Below are 22,401 nucleotides of genomic sequence, written 5' to 3'. Positions count from 1 at the left end.
GATTGGAACGCAAACACGCGATGGAGGTGGCAACGGAAGCGACCTCTGCAGCGATTGCTGCCGCTGCGTCGGCTATTGTGGTGTACCCTCTAGACACGATTCTCGTGCGCTATCAGGCGTCTAGCCGCCGGAAACTGACTGACCCGTACACGGCTGCCGCGCATCTCCAAAGCGGCCACAAAGAGCTGGTCAACATCATCTGGGAACTCATCCGCGAAAGGCCCGCCGACGACGCTCGCGACCTCTCGCCACACAAAAAGCTTTCGCTGTCCGCGCAGAAAGCCGCTGACGCCTACGCAGCTCCGGAGGACGTGATCGTCGACCTCCTCGACACGCTGCGGAAGCTTTACAAAGGCGTCGGCGTCAAGGTCTTCGAAGCCGTTGTCAGGAATGTCGTGTACTTCATCTGGTACGCCGGCCTGAATCAGAAGCGAAGGAGGAAAACTGCCGCCAGAATATACAGAAAGCACGCTACCGAGTCGTGAGATGTTGTCACACGCTTGTCGGCGCAATCTGAGCACGGCAACCGGCAGTGCGTTCCTCTACTTCAGCTCGTGCATGCTGAACACAACGGGGACTGGAACAAATTCCCAAACCACCGCCGCAATCCGCTGGGGTCTCTCTGTCGGCTCTGCGACCAGGTTTTCGCTCACTAAGGTCAAAGAAGCAAATCTTACAAAGGCTGCCATTTCAGATGCATGTAGCCGCGCGTGCCCAACGATGAAGCCACACTGCAATACACAGCTCTATATCTATCCACCACTCTAGCCACACACTCATTCCTTCCCCTATCTGTACCTACCTAAACATATATACCCCTGCACATCCGCTTTTGAGTCGAGCATTGCTTCGGATTCTCAGTGCCTCATAGAAGGGCCTCTGGCTTCCACATCGCACCTTTTCGCACACCGTCTGCGTACGCGTGGGGGTGAGTAGGTACAAGCTCTTGAAGGAGGCCTACGACCGTCGCGGAACCAAGCAGACCGTCGCCTCACGGCTGATGCTCGCGACGGCGGCCGCGGTGATCAATCAGTGCTGCACGGCGCCCCTGGAAGTCGTCTCGACCAACGTGCAGACGACCGGCCTCAACTACAGATACGTCATCAGGAAGATCTTCCGCAGAGAAGGTCAGCGCACAGAAGACAGCCAGGCAAGGCTGAAAGACTATCGTCTGATACTCACACGCTGGAGGCCACAGTGCGAACTCAAGTATGCAACGACCCGCAGCCCATGCCAAGACAGCCTCACGCTTCCCCTTACCGATCCCATTCGACCGGCGTAGACGTACACCGCACGCATATGTATATATATATATATATATATATATATATATATATATATATATATATAGCATTCAGTTATGTGCTCAGGTGCACATGCATGTACCGAGATGGAGTAAACGCGAAGGGATCGGCTAGCTCGAGCTATCCAAACGACTCCCAGGAGCTTTCGAGATACTCACGCCATGCGCGCACATCCGTGGGAAAAGTTCCACTGAATACACTGTGAGGGACTATGGATCACACGCTCATATTTCCATATATATATATATATATATATATATATATATATATATTTATATATGTATTTACATACATGGACACGTGTATATATGTGCATCTAGACGCAGGAGCCTGTATCACTGCCGTAGGTTTCCGAATGTCGTGTGTGAAGGGGAAAACGAGTCGAGTGAACTTCCGTTTCCTAACACTCTCTTTTGGTTTTTCGGCAGGCCTCCGCGGGTTTTACCGTGGGTTCGCTGCCTCTCTGATCCTCTGCTCCAATCCGGCCATCACCAATGCCTGCTTCGACCGGCTCAAGTCAGTCGTCGACGGCAAGGATTCGACACGCATGTATATATTCATATATTCCAATACGTTTATGTTCACACATATGGATGGATGTATGTCTTCTTTCGACTTGCATGTAATGCCTGTCCGTCACACATACTTGCATGTCTGATGATATAGACAAATGCGGACTTCCGCGAATACTCTCCCGTGTTCGCTGCTTGCTGTCCAGTCAACTGAGTTTCCCTTTATTTCGGTATTTCAGACTGTTGCTGCAGGTCGTCGTGGAGAAACAGGCTCGTAGGAACATCGATCCGATCTTAGACGAGGAAACGCCGCTCGACACAAGTCGCGTAAGCCTGGACCGTCAGGGGGCGTCAGGGGAGGGGGGGGGGGGTTGCCGGGGTGTGCGACGCCAAAAGGGCCATTTTCCCTGCGTTCCCTGCGCAGAAGCCCTCTCCAGTTTGGTTTCCACCATTCGTCTCAGAGTTCTCGTTTGCTTTTCAGCGCCTCCTGCCGCTCACGTCTACGCAAGCGTTTCTGTTGGGAGCGCTTTCCAAGGCGCTTGCAACGGTCGTCACATATCCTTACATCCGCTCGAAAGTGAGTCGCCAACGATTTCTTTCTCGACGCCTCTCCCGACGAAGTGGCCTTCGCATGCACAGGAGTCTTCCAAGAGGCATGCCGTCCTTTGGACCAAACTGAGCATTTAACAAAATTCTCGATGAACCCTGAGGCGAGCCATGCGCAAGCTTAAGTCACTGCTCCGTCTGTGTGCGCTCCCACCTGTTTGTATATCTGTCGGTATGTTCGTCTTTCTTTTGTATGTGAGTCGAGTCCTCCCTCTGTCCTTCTGTTGTCCTCTGCCGCTCTATGCGTGTTTCTTTCTTCAAAGATTCCGCCCCCCAACTCGAACACATCCCTTCCCATGCGCATCTGGCTAGTGAATGCCTTCAGTTTCTAAGTCGGATAGACCTGAGAGAGGCATCCTTTATCTTCCTCGTCCCCTGACGTGGCGCTTCAGCTCAAAGTGCCGTCTCTCCCGGAGGAGCTTTGATTTGCTGTCGTCGGCCGGTCGTCGCCTCTCAGCAGGCGCCGCAGTCGACAAGGCGGGGGGTCCTCCGAATGCCAGAATTTACACAGCCGCACGCAGCTCCTCGACCTGTTTCTTGAATTGCTCCCTTCTTTTTTCTTGGCCTACTTTTTCAGGTTCTCTTGCATGTTCAGTGCACAGGCGCTTCAAGTCATCACGAGGCGAGTAGCCCGGAGTCCTCTCGCAGCCCGACGCCAGAAGGCCTACTCAGGTAGCTCTAGCCTTTCTGAGTACTTTCTCTCTTTTTTCCTCTCTCTCACCTTCATAGGCTCTTTCCTTCTTGAACCTCGGCTTGAAAGCAGACACATGCGAAAAACAGCGCGGGGTCCAGCAGACGACATACAACACGTGATTGGACTGTGCACTTGGGGGGCGCTCTGCTTCGCAGTGGCTTCTCGCCGTCCCTTCTTTGACACTCTACCTTCATGCCCTGTGGCAACAGTGCCTATCAAAGCGTATGCAATGTCTAATTTCTTCGAATGCTGAAACTTCACGACCTCCTCCCGCTCGACTCTGTGCATGACGGTTGTCTCTTCTCTGTCTCTGGAGCGGCGTCCCGAGCTTCTCTCTCTCCATGTATGCATGCATGTATACATACGTTACTATGTATAGGCTTGAATATGTGTAAATACCGGCGTATCTTGTTCCTCAAAGTCCGCAAATGCGCAGGAAGATTCCGAGACGGGTGAGGCCCCGCGTTGGCGGAGTCTCTTACATGCGTCTTCATGCCTTGCTGCCGAGCTGGCCAGGCACTGACGCTTCATTCACTGCTGGACGTACCGCGGGATTCTCCGCCTAGTGAGGTAGCGTATCGCTTCGTTTCTGTCGGTGTCTCTTTTGTTGCGCTCTCTCTGGTGGCTCAGCGTCACCCCTCCGGCCGCAGGCGAGAATCAGAGCACCGTCAGTCCGGCGCTCAGTCCGCTCGCGGGCAGTCCGCTGGGGACACGGTGCGAGAGCGAGGGAGGAGAAGACTCTGTTTCGTCGCTGCGCTATTCGCCTTCCTCCCCCCTGTACCCCCCACCCCCTGTCCACCGCACACCGCTGCGCAAGGCACCGTCCTCTTCCTGCCTGTCTTCTTGCTCTTCTTTCTTGCATACGGGCACTTTGGGCTCTGCCGCAGGGCTCTCAGGTTCCTCCTCGTCGGGCGCCGCGGCCTCGCCGCGGCTGGGCCTTTCTGCCTCGTGTGGGGCGATCTCCAGGCTGCCGGCACGAGCGCAGCCGGGGGAGCAGAGTCCTGGACGCCCACAGAGCCACGACGCCGTCGCAGGCGCCGCCCGCGCAGGTCGCGCCGCAGACAAACGCGCCAAGCGCCAGCCGACCCCCGAGATGCTTCCTGGGATCTTCGTCGACCCCAATGTAAGACGCACACAGTCTCGCAGGAGGTTTTCGTGCATAGGCAGAGACAGACGCACGCTGTGAGGGGAGCGAGCGAAGCACGAACCTCAAGCCCGGCTGGGCACGCTCCACGGCTCGCCTGAGTGATTTTCCGTTCTTGCCAAGATCTCGGGTCTTCAGAGGAGCCTCCAGGCAACTCGCGTTGAAGGACGCAGGCTTCACCTCAGTCGCTTGACTGTTGGTGCATGCGGGCGGTACGTGGCCTTCTCACGAGGATTAGAGACAGCGAATCTCTTTTTTCGATTCAACCCCCTCGCCGGCCTCGAATTTCCGAAATGGAAGACGTGAAGCTCGAGAGTGTCTGCTTTTCTCTGCTCTCGGTCAGGACATGCTGAAAGCTGCTTCGTTCTGCCTCTCAGACAAGGTCGAAGTGAGCGCAAAAGAGAGGGGAGTCCACGCGACGAGGAATCGACACAACAACATTTCTGTGTCGAGTTCTGTGGCATCCCTGCCGTGTGTTGTATTCACGTTCATTGAGCGCTATCGGCCTTTTGACGGAGCCCATGCCGTCATTCCGCTATGCTCCTTTTGTGTAGGCATTGGCCTGTCTCGGTGCAGTCTGCCTCTCGGCGTTTTTTTTTTTCTCTCCTCACATACGTATCCACATGTTTGCACGCCACGAATATCGAAGTCTCCGCATGGTCCTTTCTTTCTCTCTTTCTTCTTTCTTCCTTTCTTTCTCTGCAACAGTCTCCAGGCGTCGTCGGTGACGGCAAGTATCATGCGTTCGACCTGCGGACGGGCGACGAAGTCATCGCGCCGCGTTCCCACGCAGAGGTCAGCATAATTTCTGAGAGTCCACAGAGTCACAACTCCGCCAACCCGCGGAAGCCGGGACAGCCGCCCGCAGGGCCTTGCGTGACCGTGGAACGAAACCGTAAACCTACAGCGCTCCTTGGTTGTGAGGTTGTGTGCGGCCGCGTTCATGTCTGAGCGGGGGAGAAGGGGGGGAGGGGAAGAGAGGCTCTAGAAGTATCGAGCTCGTGAGCGTGCGTGAGCGCGATGTCAGCGCCATTCTTCGACCGGCTTTCACCTCCAAATGAGAGTTGGACATGCCCACTCTCTCTTCCTCTTCGCTTTTCACTCATGAGGGAAGTCTGAAAGAGTTGAGAAGCTGAAGCTCTCCTCTGCAGCTGTGTGTTTTTGGGGGGCCAACGGTCGAGGCGTCGCGGGCTCGAGCTTCGCCGTTGCTTCCGCCCGCTGCCGTGTCTCTTCAGCGCGAAACGGGGATTGTCGCCTTCATGATTTCGACTCTGGCGCAAGAGGGCCTTCTGGGGCTGTACCGCGGCCTCGGGCTGCAGCTCTGCAAGACTTTGATCGCCTCCGCCATCCTCTACATGATCAAGGAACGCGTGACAAACAGCACCTACCACGTAGGGCTCCTCGGACTGCCGCCCCCAGCGCGGCGAAACGAACGCCGGACTGAGGGGCGCATGTCCCTATACCTGTGAAAATCGATTTAGATCTACACTGTCATACATGTATATATGTATCTATCTACATATATATATGTATATATATTGGGGTCACTTGGGAGGTACTCGTTGCTTTGTGGAGGTTCCTGGACGCGTGCAAAGAAGCATATACGCGTTTGCCTGGGCCGCTAATCTATCGTATGAGGTACAAGTCGCATGTGGAATAGCGCTACCGATAATAATCCAGAGGAAAAACTTTTGGAGACGCTGTCGGGCGCGTCCACAAACATGCGCAAATACGACAACCGGGGGTTGGCCTCTACGCGGTTCCGCAGAAAGCATTCGCGCGGGCACACGCCCCTGAAACGCCTCTTTCAGACCCATCTCGATGGAGAGGCGTTTCCATCGGCCTACAGGAAGTTTAGGGTAATGTTGGATGAGACATGTTGAATTTAATGGGGCTACGCGGCTGTTGCTGTCTGTCGCTCCTCTGTGCAGACGCTCGAGCGCGCCTGGCGCTTGCTTCGCAAAAAGAATTGAATTCCGCTCTCGAGGACAAAGTGAAAAAAACGAATGCCGCGAGCGCTCCGCGCTTACTACGAATCAGTCGCTGAGTCCGGAACAACTGGAGGAAATGAAAGTGTGGAAGCATCACTCGGCGACTAAGCGCACGCTTAGCATGTTTTCGTCTTCTGGCATGCCGCTCCCCAACTCTCCAAAAACTCGTGTGCATGCCCTCTCGTTGTGCGTCAGCACATACTGCTAAAGATACTCGAGATGAAATCCAAATGACGGGCATAAATATCTATCTATCTATCTATATATATATATATATATATATAAATTAATAAATACCTGAAACGCTTGGCTTCGTGCCCGTCTTAGAAATCCTCGCCCGACGCGAAGGTACGCGAAAAAGCAGCGCTGCATATGAAAAATCTACAAATGAGCGACGGAAATTCCCGCGCCTGTGCCGCGGCTCTCGACGCGTGTGCGTGGCAGAAGAGCCCGCGCGTCTTCCTCGAAGTTCTTTCACAAAGCGCGCCGAGACTCGCCCGCGACACGCGCTTGAGAGAGCCTGTCCGCGAAGCGAAGGAGGCCTGTCAACTCTGCAGGTCGCGCGCCTCGTGAATCTTTCGCAGCAGTGTCGCATCTGGTACTTTGAGTTCATGCTAACAGCGAAAAGGAAAGTGTGTTGCAAAGAAAAGGGATGTTGAGCCGCCCGCAGATGATGCCTGAGGTACACAGACCGCAGGGATGCCCCATGCGAGTGAAACGCTCGAACGGCTCTTGTAGCGAAGGTACAGCGGCACCCCCAAGCGGAGAGTCCGCGTACAGACCGCCGCAGACGCCTCAAAGTTTCTGCCGGCCACAGAGGGCAAGCGTGCCTCTTTTCTCCGACTCTCTTGAGTCGCGCGGAATGTCGGCGAGTCTAGGCGTCTCAGGCGCGCGAAAAACAAAGGAAATCACACGGTGGCGCAAGAAACGACTCAGACAGAGACCTCTCAGAACAAAGAGGTCTTATGCATCCCCCAGTCAACTCAGCCCACCAACGGTCGCTTCTGCGGACGGCCTGCATGCGGAGACTTCCGCATTTGTGTTTCCACTCGTCAACGCCGCGGAGGACTCTCGCGGCGTCTTCCTGTCCTCTTTTGCTTCGCTAACCCTGCCTCTCTCTCTCTCGCTTCTGCGACACTCGACTCTCCACCTCTCCACTGCGAGGCTGCGCCATAGCAGTGGCAGCGAGCGACAGGAAATGGAAAACGCGCGCCGTAAGCCGCCGAGATTAAGTCTGGGTCCGGCGCCGCTTCACAGCGACAGGTCGAGGCATGCGGAATACACGCCTGGGCGAGAGAGGACCGACGTGTGCGCACTCCTTCAAACGCGGAATATGGCTTTCTCACGGCGCGCGGGGTCTCCAGAGACCTCTCCCGCAAAGAGAGTCGTCGCCCTCTCGTACCGGTGGGAGCTTCGCGAAACGCCGAGTTGCTTCGAAGGAAAAACCGCCTCTTTCGCAGAGAGAGGCGTCATCCCCCTGAGGCACTTCCTTCTTTCGAAAAACAAAATACGAAAGAAAACGTGTCTTCCCGCGGCGTTTAGATCTTAAGGACCTGGAGAGACACACATGCCAAAGAGCCAATTGCGAGATGCAGGAGCCAGGGACGGCGTCAACCAGAGTCGCAACGACAAACGAAAAAAATACGATTCGATACCAACATGCAGACAGCGCGGGAGGAGTTCGTGGGAAAGGGCACACAGCGCCGCAACCAGCTCGGAAGAAAGAAAAGAAAAAAAGAAGAACGATGAAATCTCCTCCCCATCCCATCGAGGACCGCGAGAGTTGGCAGAGACCGTACCTTGAAGCGTCCCTTCTTCTGCTTGAGCGACTTCTTGTACTCCTTCTCCTCGTACTTTCTCTGCTGCTCGGGAGTCATATTTTGGTATTTCTCCTCGTCCAGACGCTTCCTCTCCGAGCGCTTCTTCTCCAGTTGCTGAAAAAAGAAAAAGCAAAGAACGTAGCATCTACAAGCCACGCTGCACCGTGCCTCTCGATTTAAAAAATGTCCACAGACGTTTCTAGCCGGTAGAACGTATATACATAAACATTTATATACACTACACATATACATATGTATATATATATATATATAGGCTAATGTCGTAAGATATCGTTCGCCGATACAGATCTACTCACCTTTGCATAGAGGCCTTGAACTGGCACAATAAATAAATACAGGAAATGAACACGCACCTGTTTCGACACGAGTGGGCATGAATGCAGGCGTCTACTCCTCTTTGTCGCCCATTACGGCGCCGCGAAAGTCCATGTCTGCTGCGCGTGTATTTCAGTTTCCACTTGCCGGTCTTTACCTCCTGTCTCTGCTCTTCTTGCTCCTTCAGCATCTCCTTCTGGTATTGCAGGCGCATCTTCTTCGCGACCTCCACGCTCTGAAAAATTCGTTCGCATGCGCACGCTGGCACGCGCATATGAGCTTCGCACGCAAAAGCAAAGACTTCAAACAGACATATTCATATGCACATAAATACAGATATACATATACATATACGTATACATACATGTATGTATATATTTTTGTAGATGTAGATATGCATATTTGCCTAGACGCACAGATCCGCGCATGGCTACGCGCCGACGTCTTCGCAGCGCGGCTCTCGACCCGTAGATTCGAAACAACAAACGTGTCCACGTGCAGACGAGTCCTGGCGCCTGCAAGATTGACCCAGCCTCGAAAGTCGCTAGAACGCTCCTCTCAGGCCTCCCCTGTTTTCCCTTCTCTGCAGAGGCGGAAGAAAGGCCTTCACACAAGCGACGCACACGGCGCACCCAGAGATATACAAAACAGAGTCGACAGAGAAGACCCTGAAGCAACGCGAGAGCGCAAGAGGCGAGGAGCCGAAAAGCAGCCGCAGATGTCTCACCTTGTCGCTCAAACCGAGGTGGCGAGCTTGGTCAGCGAGGAAGAGCGCGAGACGGAGAAGCGGCCTTTGGAAAAAAAAAAAAACGAACTAGCGAACTGCTGCGACTGTGGGATCTAGCAGCTTAAACTCGAGACAGTCACTTTCTCACATGCGTATCTATGCACAGCTGTAAGAGCCGAAAAAGACGCTGGTCTGCGCCTATGGCGTTGCCCGCTACAGATGTTTGAAGTCGTGAAACCGCATCGTCGCACGTCTCCGTATGCGTGCAGCCGCACACTGAGGGGCCGCAATACAAAACAATCTTGCAACGAAAGATTCTCGACAAGTGATCCCAGGCAGCAACGCACACGGCTGCATGAAAAAAATGTCTCTCTATGGACACGTCTTGCAATAAGCCGGATTTGAGAGTCGTTCTCAAGAGAAAAGCGCCGTGATCCAAATCGCGGAGAGAACTTTTAACGACAGGATGGCTCGAAAAAAAGTGAAAACTACACATATCCCGAGCGTCTGCATCGGACACTTGGAGCGATTGCAGACGCCAGCGGACGCGAGCGTGAATCGTCAAAGATTCTTACTCGACTTCTTCCATGCGGTCGTTAGGAGGGAGGAAGAAGCTCATGCGCAGCACGCGGAATCTGAAACAGGACAGGAAAAAGGACGCGGGGTTTTTCATTCGAGAATTCGCTTTCGTTTGCTCCCGTCGTCATTTTTAGCTATTTTCTCGTGGTAGAATAGTCTATGAAGCTCAGGTAGCCAGTGCATACATTTATGTGGCAGCATCCCAAACCTGAAGAGTAAAATTGCCTTTCTAAGCTTTCAAAAGTTTTCTCATCCCGTGGCGAGTCTACCACCGCCTCCGCGCTGCGCCCTCGCGCAAGTAAGAAAACGCGCGTTGAGGCCAGGCTGAGACTTGTTCGTTTTCCGCGGGGCCTCCGTTTGTGCGGCGCCCGCCGCCTCTCGAGTCGCCGTCCACCTCGAAAGCGGCGCTTTGAAGGCAGAGACGGCGCCACCCGCCCTTCACTCTCCAAGCATTCTTCTCTTCTTCAGCTGCCTCTCGCGTGTCTTGGGCTTTCGCGCGCGTGATCTGTGTCTTTCAGTTTCCGTTGCTCACGTTCGCGTGTTCGCTGAGGCGCCTGGGCAGGTCGCGGCGGTGGGGACCAGCGACGGATGAATCGACGAGCAGACATCCGAGAAGTAGAGGAAGCGGAAGAACTCTGCGCACGCGGCGAGCGTCTTGGTCGCAGTTTTGTTGCCCAGTACGAGGGAGTCCAGCGCGTCGCTCGTGTCGCTGAACGCGACGAGGTTCGAACCCAGCTGCGCCAGCTTCGGGTTGCTCGCCGCCGTCCGCGCCTTGGCAAACTCTCTCTGGAAGTCGCGAGAAACAAAGACAAAGAAACCACGCCGCATCATCGCCGAGGGCCCCCCTTCAAGTGCGCGGGAAAAGAGGACACACGCGCCCAACTGCCCTACACCCCATCTTGACAAAAAAAACTCCAGCGAGCTGTGAAGAACGCGAAACTGCGGGTCTACTCGCTGCCATCAAACACACGCGCTCCTCCCTCGTCCCCAACGTCCTCGAGTGCGCTTCTCAAGAAGAAGAAACGAGCGCTCAAAGCCGCGCTGGTGAGCAAGAGTGTCCGCTCGCCCCTTGAAGCCTCGACGTCCCCCGCCCCCCCTTGCAGCCCGAAGACGCTGTCGAGGCGGCGTCTCGGGTCCAGACGATCCGACTGAGAAACGAGAGCTTGCTTCTCGCTCGCCGCCTCCGTACCAAGTCCCAGTTGCTGCTCATCAGCTGCTTCTGCTCAGTGCGCTTGCAGACTGCGACGACGCCCGGCTCGGCGGAGGGCGTAAGGAGAAGCTCCAGCGTGACGCTGTTGGCAGAGTCTTCCGCTTGCGAGCGGAAGAGTGGCCCCACGAAGAAGTGACGCCACAGGCACTGGCGCGGCAGGCACTGAAAAAACGGAAAAGTCGAGGCAAACGCAGAAACGAGCGGATGTGCGACGATCGAAAAGGAAGCGGCGGCGCGGGCGAGGAGCTTTCGGAGAGGCGGAACGTTATGCGTCGAACGGCGACCAGACACATGCGCGAAGAGCGGTGAGGGCTCGCCCCCCCCAAAAAAATCCAGCAAAATGCAGAAAAATCGGGAAAAACGAAAAACAACTCGAAGCTCCGCAGGACGGCAAACGAGAGCCAAGGCGTGCACGCCAGGCAAAAAGTGCCTTTCTGCCTAGTGTGCGGTGGACACAACACACGGCACATAGTCGCACACGAAATAAGAGAAAATATAGCTGTGTTTGCGTTCAATTCTGCTCTCAAACAAGCCCATGGGCCTACGCGAAGGCCCAAGATGTTATGAACGTGCAACAAATCCAAAGACGCGTCTACGCATACGAATATACATACGCATGAAAAACCATACGCATGCACATATATATACACATATCCACATACATACATATACATATACGTATCCATACGCATATGCATACATGTATATCATATGTTTTCGTGTTCACCTGGAGGACACCGTGGAGACAGAAGCAGTTTCTGCGGCCGGTGCAGTAGAGTTCGAAGACGTTGTAGGACTTCATCACGAGGTAGGAGTTTTCGTAGCCGACGACGGCGAAATTTGCCTTGAGGAGCGACGAGACCGAGCCGATCCTGCAGAGACCTCAGTGACAGTCGCGCCCGGTGATGCCCCTCCACCCCGCATGCGATCCTTGGACTCACACGCGCGAGAGAATCCGTACTTTTTTTACATATAAAATTGAGCCCGGACTATCGAATGAAGCAATGTTCTGGCCCCATAGAAGGACGACGCAACTGAGGAGCGAGAAGGATGCGCACGCATCCCCCAGCCCCCCTCACTTATGAGGCGCCTTCGAGAAGAGTAAAGCAATCGCCGCAGCAAGAGAGACAAAGACGACGCGTCCGCCCGCGAGCGCGACAAAGACGACCCAACCCCCCCCCTCCCCCGCGCGCGGATTTCGACAGGCAATCAACAAGCCAGTCCAGAAAAAAAAGAAAGAAGCGCCTCTCTTTAGCTCACCATGCGTCAGCGACGTGAATATTCTTTTTGCGTCCCCAAACCGCCACGGCAATCACTACAGCGACGGTGACTGCGAAGAGGATCTCAGGCAGGTAGGACTTGGGCGGTGGAGGCACTGACGCGCGCGGCGACGACCCAAATGCAAGCGGGGGCGAGTCCTTTGCCGCGCCGGCAGGCTGCGAACTCACGGCCGCTGCACGCAGAGAGCAGGCGGCAGAGCTCAAAACGTGGGAAACAACAAGAAAGGCGAGCGAATATGCCCAAGGAACGCGAAGGAAGCATACCGCGTGGAAGGGAGAAAGAGAATGAAGGCGAAACTGAAAAACGACGCAGTGTGGCTCGGTGCAGGCGGTGGGATAAAGGCAAACAGAGAAGAGAGCGAAGGAAAGAGAGACGAGGCGGAGTTTCCTTTCACACGCTGAGTCAGGCGCGCCGCCATGCAGCATGTGATATGTCGGGCAACAAGTATTCAAAGACCAGTTCAGAGATTTGTCATCGAGATTCAAGAGCTAGACAAAATGACCTCCTTCGATATTCCAGCATTTTTCTGCTTCACCTGTCGAGGCCGCAGTCGCCGGCGCGGTTGCCGGCTCGGGGGCGTCCTGATAAATGAACTCATCTTCTGTGAAAAAAAAACAGAGACCGGTCTACGACGCAACTCATTACACATCCCTGTGTATCAATATAGTGTATACACTAATATAAATATGTATACTAGTATACATTTCTGACAAAAGATGTCCTTGACGCGAGCACAAAGAACACATTGATACCTGAAGGCACGCTTTCGCGAGAGAAAGCGGAAGAGAAAGAGGAAGCGGCAAATGAGCACGAGACTCCGGTGCCTCAGGCTCACCTTAAAACCCTTGTATTGTCAAAACACATGTTTTTCAATAACGTACACATTTGCAGAGACGCATGCTTTGCACTCGTACCCCTGTAGAGGAGGGCACATATAAATGCATGCATATATACACATATAAACATATACATATGCTTGTATGTAGTGTGAATCAAAGTATCTATTCGGCAATCTACGACCAGGGAACGGAAAGAACGATCGCCTTCACACTCTACTTTTTCACGTTTCGCCTGTCTGGAGGGGGAACTGCGCCTCCTGTGTGAGCGGAGACTGTTTTCGCCTGCGACAGATGCATTGTTGTAAGGCATCGAGTTGTATTCGCATTCCGCTGCCCACAGAAAGGAACAAGAAAAGCCATAATTATCAAAGAGCTCGGCACTTAGTGCATTTACCATCGTCGTCATCTTCACTCGCGGCGTTCGCTGAGCCGCTCGCAGGTGCAGCCTCTGCGGAGGCTCCGACGACGGGGGAGGCAGCGAGCGGCGCAGAGTTGAATGCTTCTTTAGAGAGGCACAGCGACGACAGCGCAACGAGAGCGAGAAGCACAAAGAGGGCGCGAAGACGCGGCGCTGCCATTGTGGGCAACGGAAGGCGAACAGACTCATATACCGGAGAGAAAGAGGCAGCAGAAGAGCGAAGGAAACAACGGAGAAGAAATCAGTAAACAAAAAGAGCAGCGAGCAAGCGAGATCCGGAGCGGGAGAGCTACTTGGAGTCCCCTCGGCGTGACTGCGGCGTGCAATCAGAGGCGGGGGGTGTCCTCCGCAGAAGCGGAGAAGGCAGGCGCCACGCGGCGGACAAGATTATCAGACGCAGAGAAGAGGAAACAACTCGCAGAAAGAGTGCGCGAGACGAGAGGAAGACGAGACGACGCTGGAAAGGTCGTTTTGTCGGCGAGTGTCTGCAAGCGAGGGCGGGCGCATGCAGCGGCGGAACAAGGCCAAAGCGGAGAGGCGGAGTCTCGGAACGAAAGCTCGGCACAGACAGTTCTTCTGCTCCCCCAGAAGGACAAAGAAGAGAAACAGAAGAGAGAGGAAGACCTGAAGCAGGAAAGACAATCGGTGTCGCGCTGCGAAGGAGGAGAAGCAGAGCCGACACACGGAGCCCGCGCGACAACGGGAGCAGAGGAGAAAGGAGACAACGTCTGCAGAGGAGAGGGGCTCTCTCCAGCGTAGACAGAGAAGAAGGCACGAAAGACAGAGAGACGCCGCGAAAAAACAGAAATAAAACTCACGAGGAAGACGCACACTCGAACGCCAGAGGCCCAGACTTCACATGTCGCGCACATGCAACGGGGCAAACTATCTTCTCCGCTGTCTCACCCCCGCGATTCGCGAAGCGCCCTTCCAGCAGGGGCTTTGATCGGGGGTTCGCTCCTCAGTTCCTTTCTCGGCAGACTCGACAGTTTCGACATCTAAGCGCCTGGTGGGAGGACAAGCGTCGTTCCGATGCAGTCTTCTGGAGAACCGCGCCTTCCTGCGCTGCTGTGTCGCCGCAGGCCTGTCGGGCGGCGCGACTCCTATCAAGGGGTATGTGGTTGGCGCTGTCTGCGGGCTCGAGGCCTCAACTGCGCATACTCTTACCCTCAATAGTATTAATGTAAACGAGAAGTTGAACCGCTGATTGTCGGGTCAAGAATCTCGCGAGTGCAAGCGGTCCTGGGGCGTCTGCGGAGCTCAGAGGCTTTTCAATGATAGAGAAGCGCGGGCTTTGAGCTTTGTCTTAAACGAGCAGAGAATCGGGGCCTTTCCTCGGATCTTTGCCGTCTTCAGGAAGAGGGCTGGAAAACACTAGTGGCGGCTGCTTGGAGATGCGCTCTTCGTGAGAGCCCAACACAAAAACCACCTCAGAGTCTGGGCAGCGCTCTCCCTCTCCAAAACAAAAAAAAGTTCGAGTTTCAGGCGAAAAGAAGCGAAACGCCTGTTTTTGGATACCGAACAAGTCTCCACATATGTATTTATATGTCGCGGGAAACAGCTGCTGGTAGCCTGCAGCGGGCTCCGCGAGAGCGATTCTGTCTTCACTGTAGAAAGCTTTCTGGGTAGAACGTCTCACTTCAGCTTGGTTCGCCAGCACGAGTGAGCAGCGAAGCATGAGGTTTACCTCTCCACGACTGCGCGCTGCAGCGTTATGAGATCGCATCTGAATTGGTTGTCGTGGGTTTGCTGCGGGCGCGCCTGCCGCTCGTGCGCTTTCTGTGTATGGGGCCTGTGGTTGTTTCTCATGTGACGTGCTGCGAGAACGACTCCGTGTGCATCTTTATACTTGCCCCGCGGTTACGCCCTCCCCCGTGCATTCACTCCAGCACCCACCCAACGGGGCCTAGGTTGGCCCTGGGTATTTTACGAGGCCTCGCTATGGATGCTCTTGGGCGAATCTCACAGCTGCAAGTCGCCTTGAGCACTTGTCTGAAACTTTCGACATGTTCTGCGCCTCGCGAGTCGTTTGGGGTGTACGCAAGTCTTTTCGGCGACGAGAGCGACCCGACTTGTGCTCAACAGGTGCTGAACATGATGGAAAAGAGCAAGGTGTGTGCCGCTCGCCCTGAAGCTGACTTCCGCGGCGCTAGCAAAACGCAAGCGCACAACCGCACGCGTGGAAATCCTGCGGCGTGTCTGTGTGAAACCGGCAGAAGCATATCTGATTTTTCCGCCGCTCGGATCCCCAGTAGTATGCTGAGGAGAAGGGTGTCGGTGAGAGCTTTCCCGTCTCTCGCTAGCCTACAGGCGCCCAGCGGGGGGAGACCGCGTATACCATACATGCGAACTGCGTTCGGGCGCCTACCTATGTAGATGAGCCTCGATGCATATCTACATGTTGGCACATTCACCAATGAAGCTTATCGCCTGCGCGGTGCAACAAGGCAGACAACGGCACTGCAGAGAGCACTGGGCCGCAGAGGACGCGGACATTAGCGCGGCGGAAACAGTCTCGGTCGTCGCTGGGGTCAAGTCTGGCTACTCTCGCGTGGATTTCCGTCCTTCCCGCCGTATTTTCGAGTCTCCTCAACAAGCAGAAGCTGCAGATAACCCTCTATGCTCTGAAGCGGGCAGCATTCCATTCAAGGGCTCGTAAAGGTGCAGCATTTGACTCTTGACGCGGCCTTCGGCGCGGGCTGTAACTGACACTCTCACTCGCCAGGAACGTGGGGGTACGCCCCGCCGCAGTGGCATCTGCCTGTCCGGCTACAAGACCCGCGTGTTTCCTCACGCAACCCAGTCCCTCCCGTATGCTTCTTAAAGATACAAAAACTCGCTTGTTTCGCGGCGGACTGCTGAGCAGGAGAAGAGACGATGTCCGTCGTCTCGTGCGCCGGCCCGCGAAGGCGGCGCCTCGGACTTAGTAGATGTGCGTCGAGAGCGCGTCGAAGCTCCGTCCCCCAGCATCTTTTGACATCGTCGATATTATGATCTCGCCACGGCCGAAACGAACATTTCTTTCAGGTGCTTGGCCTCTGCGCTCTGAAGGAGCGCTTTGCACCGCGCACAGACAAACCCCGAATATCGGGCGTTCTCCAAGTGCCGCGTAAGGTCACTTCCCGTTCCTCGCTCGGGGCGCCGCGGACACCGAGAGAGCAGGAGAGCGAAGGACTCGCAAACGCCGCTCGTCGAGAGTTTCACGTGACCTGTAAGGCCGCGTCTGTAGGTTTTTCCGTCCGCGGTTGCGATCACTTTTCCCGCAGTTTTGCGCGTTCCCGGCGCGGACGCTGGGAGTAGGGAGAGAGGCGGAGACGGGGATGTGCACGAGCCGCCCACGGCGTCTGGTCGATTTTTCGCTGGAAATTTGCGGCGTTCGTGGCGGGTGCGAGCGACCGCACCGGGATGGAGGGCTGAATGTGAAGAAAAACCAAAGGTGCGTGGAAAAACGAGCTGTGGACTGCCGTTATCGCCTTCTGTCGTCACACACGTGCGGCCGGCCCCCGCGCGCGGATCTTCACTGTGTTTACCTCTTCGTCTCTCACGCTGTGCACTTCTATGTCCCGTAGCTCCCTGCGTTCGTCGTCCGCCGTGTCTTCTGCTTTTACCCGTTTTTCTCCCTATAGCAGAGGCACATTCGTCTGCTTCCCCTCTTGTCAACACAGTTTACCGGACTCTGGGCCCCGATTATAGCGGTAAGTCCCGCTTCTTGTTCCTCGCGGCTCTCTCTGCCAGCGGCAGTTGAACTGCGCGAGTGCCCTTTTGCACGCGCACTCGCTCGCATCGTTCCCCCCTTTTACTGAAGCAGATTTTCTCTTAAAACCAATCACTTGTTATTCTTTGGGCTGGATCGTACTCTCGAACGCTGTGCGTGAAGCCCCGAGCCAAGACATCGCACTTCCTAGCGAGTCAACGGACTTCGCGATTGGTGCAGCCTTTCTTCGTTTAATTGAGTGCACCTTTACTGCGGGCTGTACATACACCTCGTTTTCTCAGACACGAGGCTTGGCACAAGGGCACTTTTCCTGCACAAGCGTTACTCTTGTATGTCCCGCCCTTCTTTCGCTTTTTTTCTGCCAACGCCAGTTCACACGGCCGTTTTTGCGCTGGCCGCGCAGCGCCCTCTGGAACTATGTAATAAGCATTCATTCGACTTTGATTTTCAAGCACCTTCCCTCTCTTGCTGCTCAAAGAGACTTCCCGCGCGCAGCATCACACCCTCTTGCTATTGTTTGATGCTTGTTTCCTCCCGGAAGAGCGAACTACGTCTTTCCCTTGTCTCTTCGTCTTGCTGCCTCCAGCCCTTCCCTCGCGCTTTGGTGCTTCTTCCCCCTAGACGAGGCTTCCTCAGGAGAGAAACCGGGTTGCAATGCGAAGATGGTGCTTGCACGTTTCTCTGTCGTGCAACCCAACTACGCAGCTCCGGCGTCCTGAAGGGCTGCCGCCTGACTCGGGGGAAAAAGGCTCGCTCAAATTGCGCACAGAAATCGAGAGTCTTTGAGAAGGCCACGCCGATACCTCAAGTGCCCGTGCACTGGAAGCGTCTTTTGGAATGATCGCGTGTCCGCGCCGTCATTTCGTTGCCGGAGAAGGGAGCTGCAGAACGTCTTGTTTCCTCGCCTCGATGCTTTCTCTGTTCCTACACATCGCTTACGGACCTTTTCAGTCGCCCGTTTAGTTGTTTTAACCGTCTAATGCCTGCGTCTCCTTTCCGTCGTCATCACCTCTTCTTTCCTGGTCTTTCTCTTTTGAGGCCCGTTTTACCGGCCCCAAAGTCGACCTTCCTCTGCCTCGCTGTTGTCTTTCTCCTCACCCTAGTCCGAGCTTCTTCTCCTTCCAAAGTCACGCGCAGTCATCCACCTAGTCTGCTCCCTCGTCTCCTTCTGTTGTGCGCTGCGCTGAATTTTGTGCTTCATTGCGAAACCTAAATCGTGTCGATTTCGGCGAGGGAGGGCGACGCCTCGTTGCGGCCTCAGTCCTGTTTTCGCTCGTTACAACCGTTTCTTTTTTGTTTCGCGTCAGCATCTCGCCGCGGCCATTCCTGCATCCGCCGCCTCGCTCGCCCTGGGTCTGGAAGAGCGTTTCGTCCTTCGCGGATCTCTTTGTCACTCGCGCCTTCATCTTCTCTCCCCGTCTCGGCCGACGGCGTCAAGCGCGCTGTTGGGTTTTCGCGTCTCGATTCGCGCGTCTGGTCTCCTCGCAGCTGGGCGGCCCTCTTCTTTCCGTCTGTCGATCTGTCGCCTGCCAAAATGTCGCTCTCTTCGTCTTCGTACCTTGTTCAGCAGGAGCTGATCAACAGTCGGACAGAGGCCATCTTCGCGGCGCTGCACCTGCGTTCGTTCGTGCTGCGGCTGCCCATCGTGAACGTTGCAGATGCGGAGAAGACTCGCCAGGGGATCTTTGAGAAGATTCTGAAGAATCGTTCCTACTCGTGCACGCGTTCGAACCCGAAGGACGCCTTTACGCGGCAGCCGAACCCCGAACTTGCCGCCGCGCAGACCGAGGAGATCGTCGAGATGCTCTCCGCGCCCTCATCAGTGGGATTCGTCCTTGTTGTCGTTGAAGAAGCGGTCCAAACCAAGGGCGGCAGCGGGCAGGCCGAGTACTGCCCCGTCGGCGGCGGCATCGTCGAGGTCGTGGACGAGCACGAACGGTCTATTCGCGGCCTCTGGTACGCTAGCCCGGCGGACGTCCAACGATACGCGAAAATCTCGCTCGAAATGCGCACGCACAGAACTCTCTGATGTAGAGAAATGGAAAGCTGCGCGTGCATCTGCAGCGATGCTCGGCGGCACGCCTGCGGCTCTCCAGCGCGCCGCACGGCTGGCTTTGCTCCGTAGGGAGTTAGGCAGCGAGCCAACCGAGAGCGCATTGCTGCATAGAGATACGCAGATACGCACATAGACGTGAGTATGTGTGCTGCTGCGTGCTTATACGTGAATACCAACCTATGTATTCATAGATATGGGATAGGAATTCACATGCGTGCACAGGGGCGCTGTGAAGATATTTGCTCCCGTGTATGCTTCCTGTGTGTTTTTCGCGGTCATCCAACTGGCTGGTAGTGCGATGCGCTAGGATGGTATTTGCCAAGGAACATGTCGCCCATTTCGGGTTTTTTTCGTGTATTCGCACCTGCGTTTACTCTCTCCGTGGCGTACGTGGCGACTCCGTGGACACAGACGTCCTGTTTTCGCGGGTCAGCTCCAATGTGAGTTTTGCGGCGAGAGGGCGGCGTGCCCCGTGACTGTGTCTGTATTGGAGTGTACGATTCCTCCGCTGCATGGAAAGTTTTTCGCTTTTTTCACGTGATTTGTCGTGGCGTTTTTGCAGGTGCCGTCGCTCGCTTCCGCCCGACTTCTCCTCGCTGTTGATGAAGGCGCTGTGCCTCCGAATCTTTGCGCAGGCCTTCGAATGGCCCGACGAGCCTGCGGGCGCGGTCGGAGTCTCGCCAGGAGGCGCGGGGACGCCGGGGACAGGTGTCTCCTCGGGGGGGGGGACGAGCCGTGGAGGCTCCAGCTCAAAGAATCCGTACCGCCTGGTCAGCTGCACAGAGAAGGCGCTTCTTCTCTTCCCGAGAGACGCCGTCACGTTCCTAACCGAGACTCTGATGCTCTCGAAACACTGGGAGACGGAGCTCGACGGCGGCAGTCACAATGATCATCCGACAGTCAAGTGAGAAAAACTCGGCAGCTTCCCGACCCCTCCGAGCATGCATTGGGGTCTGCAGACGTGACGCGCAGAGAGGAGCGAACGAGCCACAGGCGCCGTCGTTTTACATCTTGCAGCGAGCTGCAGTTAAAATTAAAAACAAAAGACATGTGTTGCATGCGGAGGTTGGTGCAGGGCGCCCTCTCTCCTTTTATTCGCCGCTCGTGTGCATCTCAGGGTGTTCTTACGCGTATCCTGAACCAGACAGCGAGCAAAGGAATCGATCGGGGCAGCACCCTATTCACATATACAGACCTGTAGGATGGCGCATAGAATGCCTTCCAGAGCTACGCAAGGCTACGCAAGCGTGTGTGTCTTTGGATGGAGATCCGTATATAGAGGGATTTGCGAGTGTCGACAGAGACAGTTGTGTGGCTACCTGTTGTCTGGTGTTTAGGTGCAAGTGTCAGAAGCTGAGCAAGCTTCCCGGAGCCTGGCAATTTTACGGGATTTGCGAGTCGCGCTTTTTGAACTACTGGCGGCCGGGCTTGCAGTTCCGCAACTTCCTCCCTGACGCACCGCCGCCCGCCCTCTGCGACTTCCTCCTGCTCTGTCGCCAGCAGGGCACCTCGCGCCCGTCAAAGTACGCCTCTCCGCATATAGGGCGAAGAGTGGCCGCGGGGCTCCCAGGGGAGGAGGGCGACTTCAACAAAGAGAACCTCGATGGGTCTGACGACGGCCGCAAGGGAGGCGGGGCCGGCGCGGGCGAGCGGAAGAACGGCACGTCGCCCTGCGAGGGGAGCAGTTCGTCCTTTCCAGACTTCAACGGGGCTGGCGGCGAGGGCGGCTTGGGCGCGGACGCGAAGGCCTTCCAGCCCTCCGGCCCCGGGACCCGCCAGAGCAGCCGCCGCCAGCAACAGCAGCTGATTCAGAGGTACCATGCCACCTCTTCCTCGTACGCGTACGCCTCGACTTACGCGACCTCCTACGCCTCCTCGTCGCTCGCCGACGGCGCAGCCCCTCCCGCCCGCAAGCGCACGAACGGAGAAAGCCGAAACACCGGGCGCGGCACCGCCGCGCACGCGCCCGAGCGAGGCGCTGCACACGCTGAAGGAGCCGGCGGCGACGGTGCGGCGAAGAAGAAGCGAGCAGAATCTCCCGCGGCGTCTCAGCCTGGAGTCCCTGCAGAGGCTGCGGTGTGCGCGGAGCCCGCGGGCCGTGGGAGTCGAGGCGACGAGCGAGAAGGCGAGGCGCAGGCAGACGCCGCGGCCTCCGGTCCTGCCCCGCGCCCTGAGACGGAGGAGACGAGTTCCGCAGAGGCCGACGCGACGGCAACCGGCGCGGACGAGCCAGGCGGCGGCGCAGAGAGAGACGAAGGGCGAGAAAGCGGGCAAGAGGAGAGGCGCTCAGGGGAGTCCACGCAGGGGGTGGGCGATCTTGAGGAGGCGGACGCGTCCGCCGCGAAAAGGTTGCGCGTCGAGGCGTAGGGGGCGGCGCCAGAGGAAGAAAACGAGTCAATTCGCAACGAAAAGGCGTGCATCCGAGCGGATCTGGAGCGCTCACAGAGCGAGAGCTCGAAAGAGGCTCAGCGGCTTTTTAAGAGACGTGCGACAGAGGCACATATATCGGTCTCTTCTACTAGGTGAAGGACGAGCTTCAGGCTCGCGTCTTTCTTCAATGCTGCTCGTTGTGTCGCTCTACAGTTTGCTATGAACATCCTGCCGGCCGCGTAACTCCATTTTCTTGTACAGATGCTTGTGAACGGCTGTGTCTGCGCATGTAGGCTTACGCATACATACGCATGCGCATGCATGGGAGAGAAGAGAGGGGATCTGACTTTCGCCCGCTCTCGAGGAATTTGCGCGCATGGGGCACACGAAACGAGAGCCGTGACTTTCGGGCCTTCGAGGCCGGCGGAGGGGCGTGTGCCTGTTCCCCAGGCAGCATGCGCCGTCCCCCCCCTCTCCCATCGCCTCCGCTGGACGCGTGAGTGCCGCGCGCTGCAGGGGGTGGTTTCTTTGACAGAGCTCTACTCTGTGTGTCGCCAGGCTCGCGGGATGTACAGCGCCGCGGCCGGCTGAATGGAGCCGCATTTTGCAGTACGAGCGCATGGGAAGCTGCCGTCTTTCTTGGTGCTGTCCCTGCTTCATTGGTCTTGTCTAAAACGCAGTGTGTTCGGGTGTCTTTTTCGCCTCGCAACCTCGAAGGCCGCGCCGAGAAGGAATCCCCCTCCGCCCGCCTCGCGTCCTCTGGCGGGGTACGCGTCTGGAGTCCGCGCCATTCTTTTTG

At 56.1% G+C, this 22,401-nt stretch overlaps 3 protein-coding genes across 3 annotated transcripts; 2 read left to right on the top strand and 1 right to left on the bottom strand.

Moving 5' to 3' along the window:
• Nucleotides 1-20: 20 nt before the first annotated feature.
• Nucleotides 21-5,729, top strand: BESB_037240 (carrier superfamily protein; the record flags this gene model as incomplete). Its single annotated transcript, XM_029362310.1, has 10 exons — nt 21-409; nt 937-1,127; nt 1,733-1,820; nt 2,056-2,143; nt 2,298-2,393; nt 3,000-3,094; nt 3,747-4,239; nt 4,604-4,648; nt 4,969-5,055; nt 5,496-5,729. The coding sequence occupies 10 exons, from the start codon at nt 21-23 to the stop codon at nt 5,727-5,729; spliced, it is 1,806 nt and encodes a 601-aa protein (XP_029221275.1).
• Nucleotides 5,730-7,789: 2,060 nt separating this feature from the next.
• Nucleotides 7,790-13,621, bottom strand: BESB_037230 (uncharacterized protein; the record flags this gene model as incomplete). The annotated part of the gene is made up of 11 exons (XM_029362309.1): nt 7,790-7,804; nt 8,027-8,185; nt 8,565-8,642; nt 9,135-9,198; nt 9,710-9,769; nt 10,246-10,499; nt 10,903-11,085; nt 11,651-11,795; nt 12,184-12,376; nt 12,740-12,805; nt 13,438-13,621. 11 exons carry the CDS (start codon nt 13,619-13,621, stop codon nt 7,790-7,792), a joined length of 1,401 nt encoding a protein of 466 aa, XP_029221274.1.
• Nucleotides 13,622-18,710: 5,089 nt separating this feature from the next.
• BESB_037220 (uncharacterized protein) lies at nt 18,711-21,599 on the top strand (the record flags this gene model as incomplete). The annotated part of the gene is made up of 3 exons (XM_029362308.1): nt 18,711-19,132; nt 19,795-20,136; nt 20,570-21,599. 3 exons carry the CDS (start codon nt 18,711-18,713, stop codon nt 21,597-21,599), a joined length of 1,794 nt encoding a protein of 597 aa, XP_029221273.1.
• Nucleotides 21,600-22,401: the final 802 nt, after the last annotated feature.

This window comes from Besnoitia besnoiti, chromosome II, assembly GCF_002563875.1.
Source record: "Besnoitia besnoiti strain Bb-Ger1 chromosome II, whole genome shotgun sequence".
Lineage (NCBI taxonomy): Eukaryota > Apicomplexa > Conoidasida > Eucoccidiorida > Sarcocystidae > Besnoitia > Besnoitia besnoiti.
The sequence above is the reverse complement of the archived record's forward strand: the minus strand, read 5'-3'. Positions and strand labels throughout refer to the sequence as shown.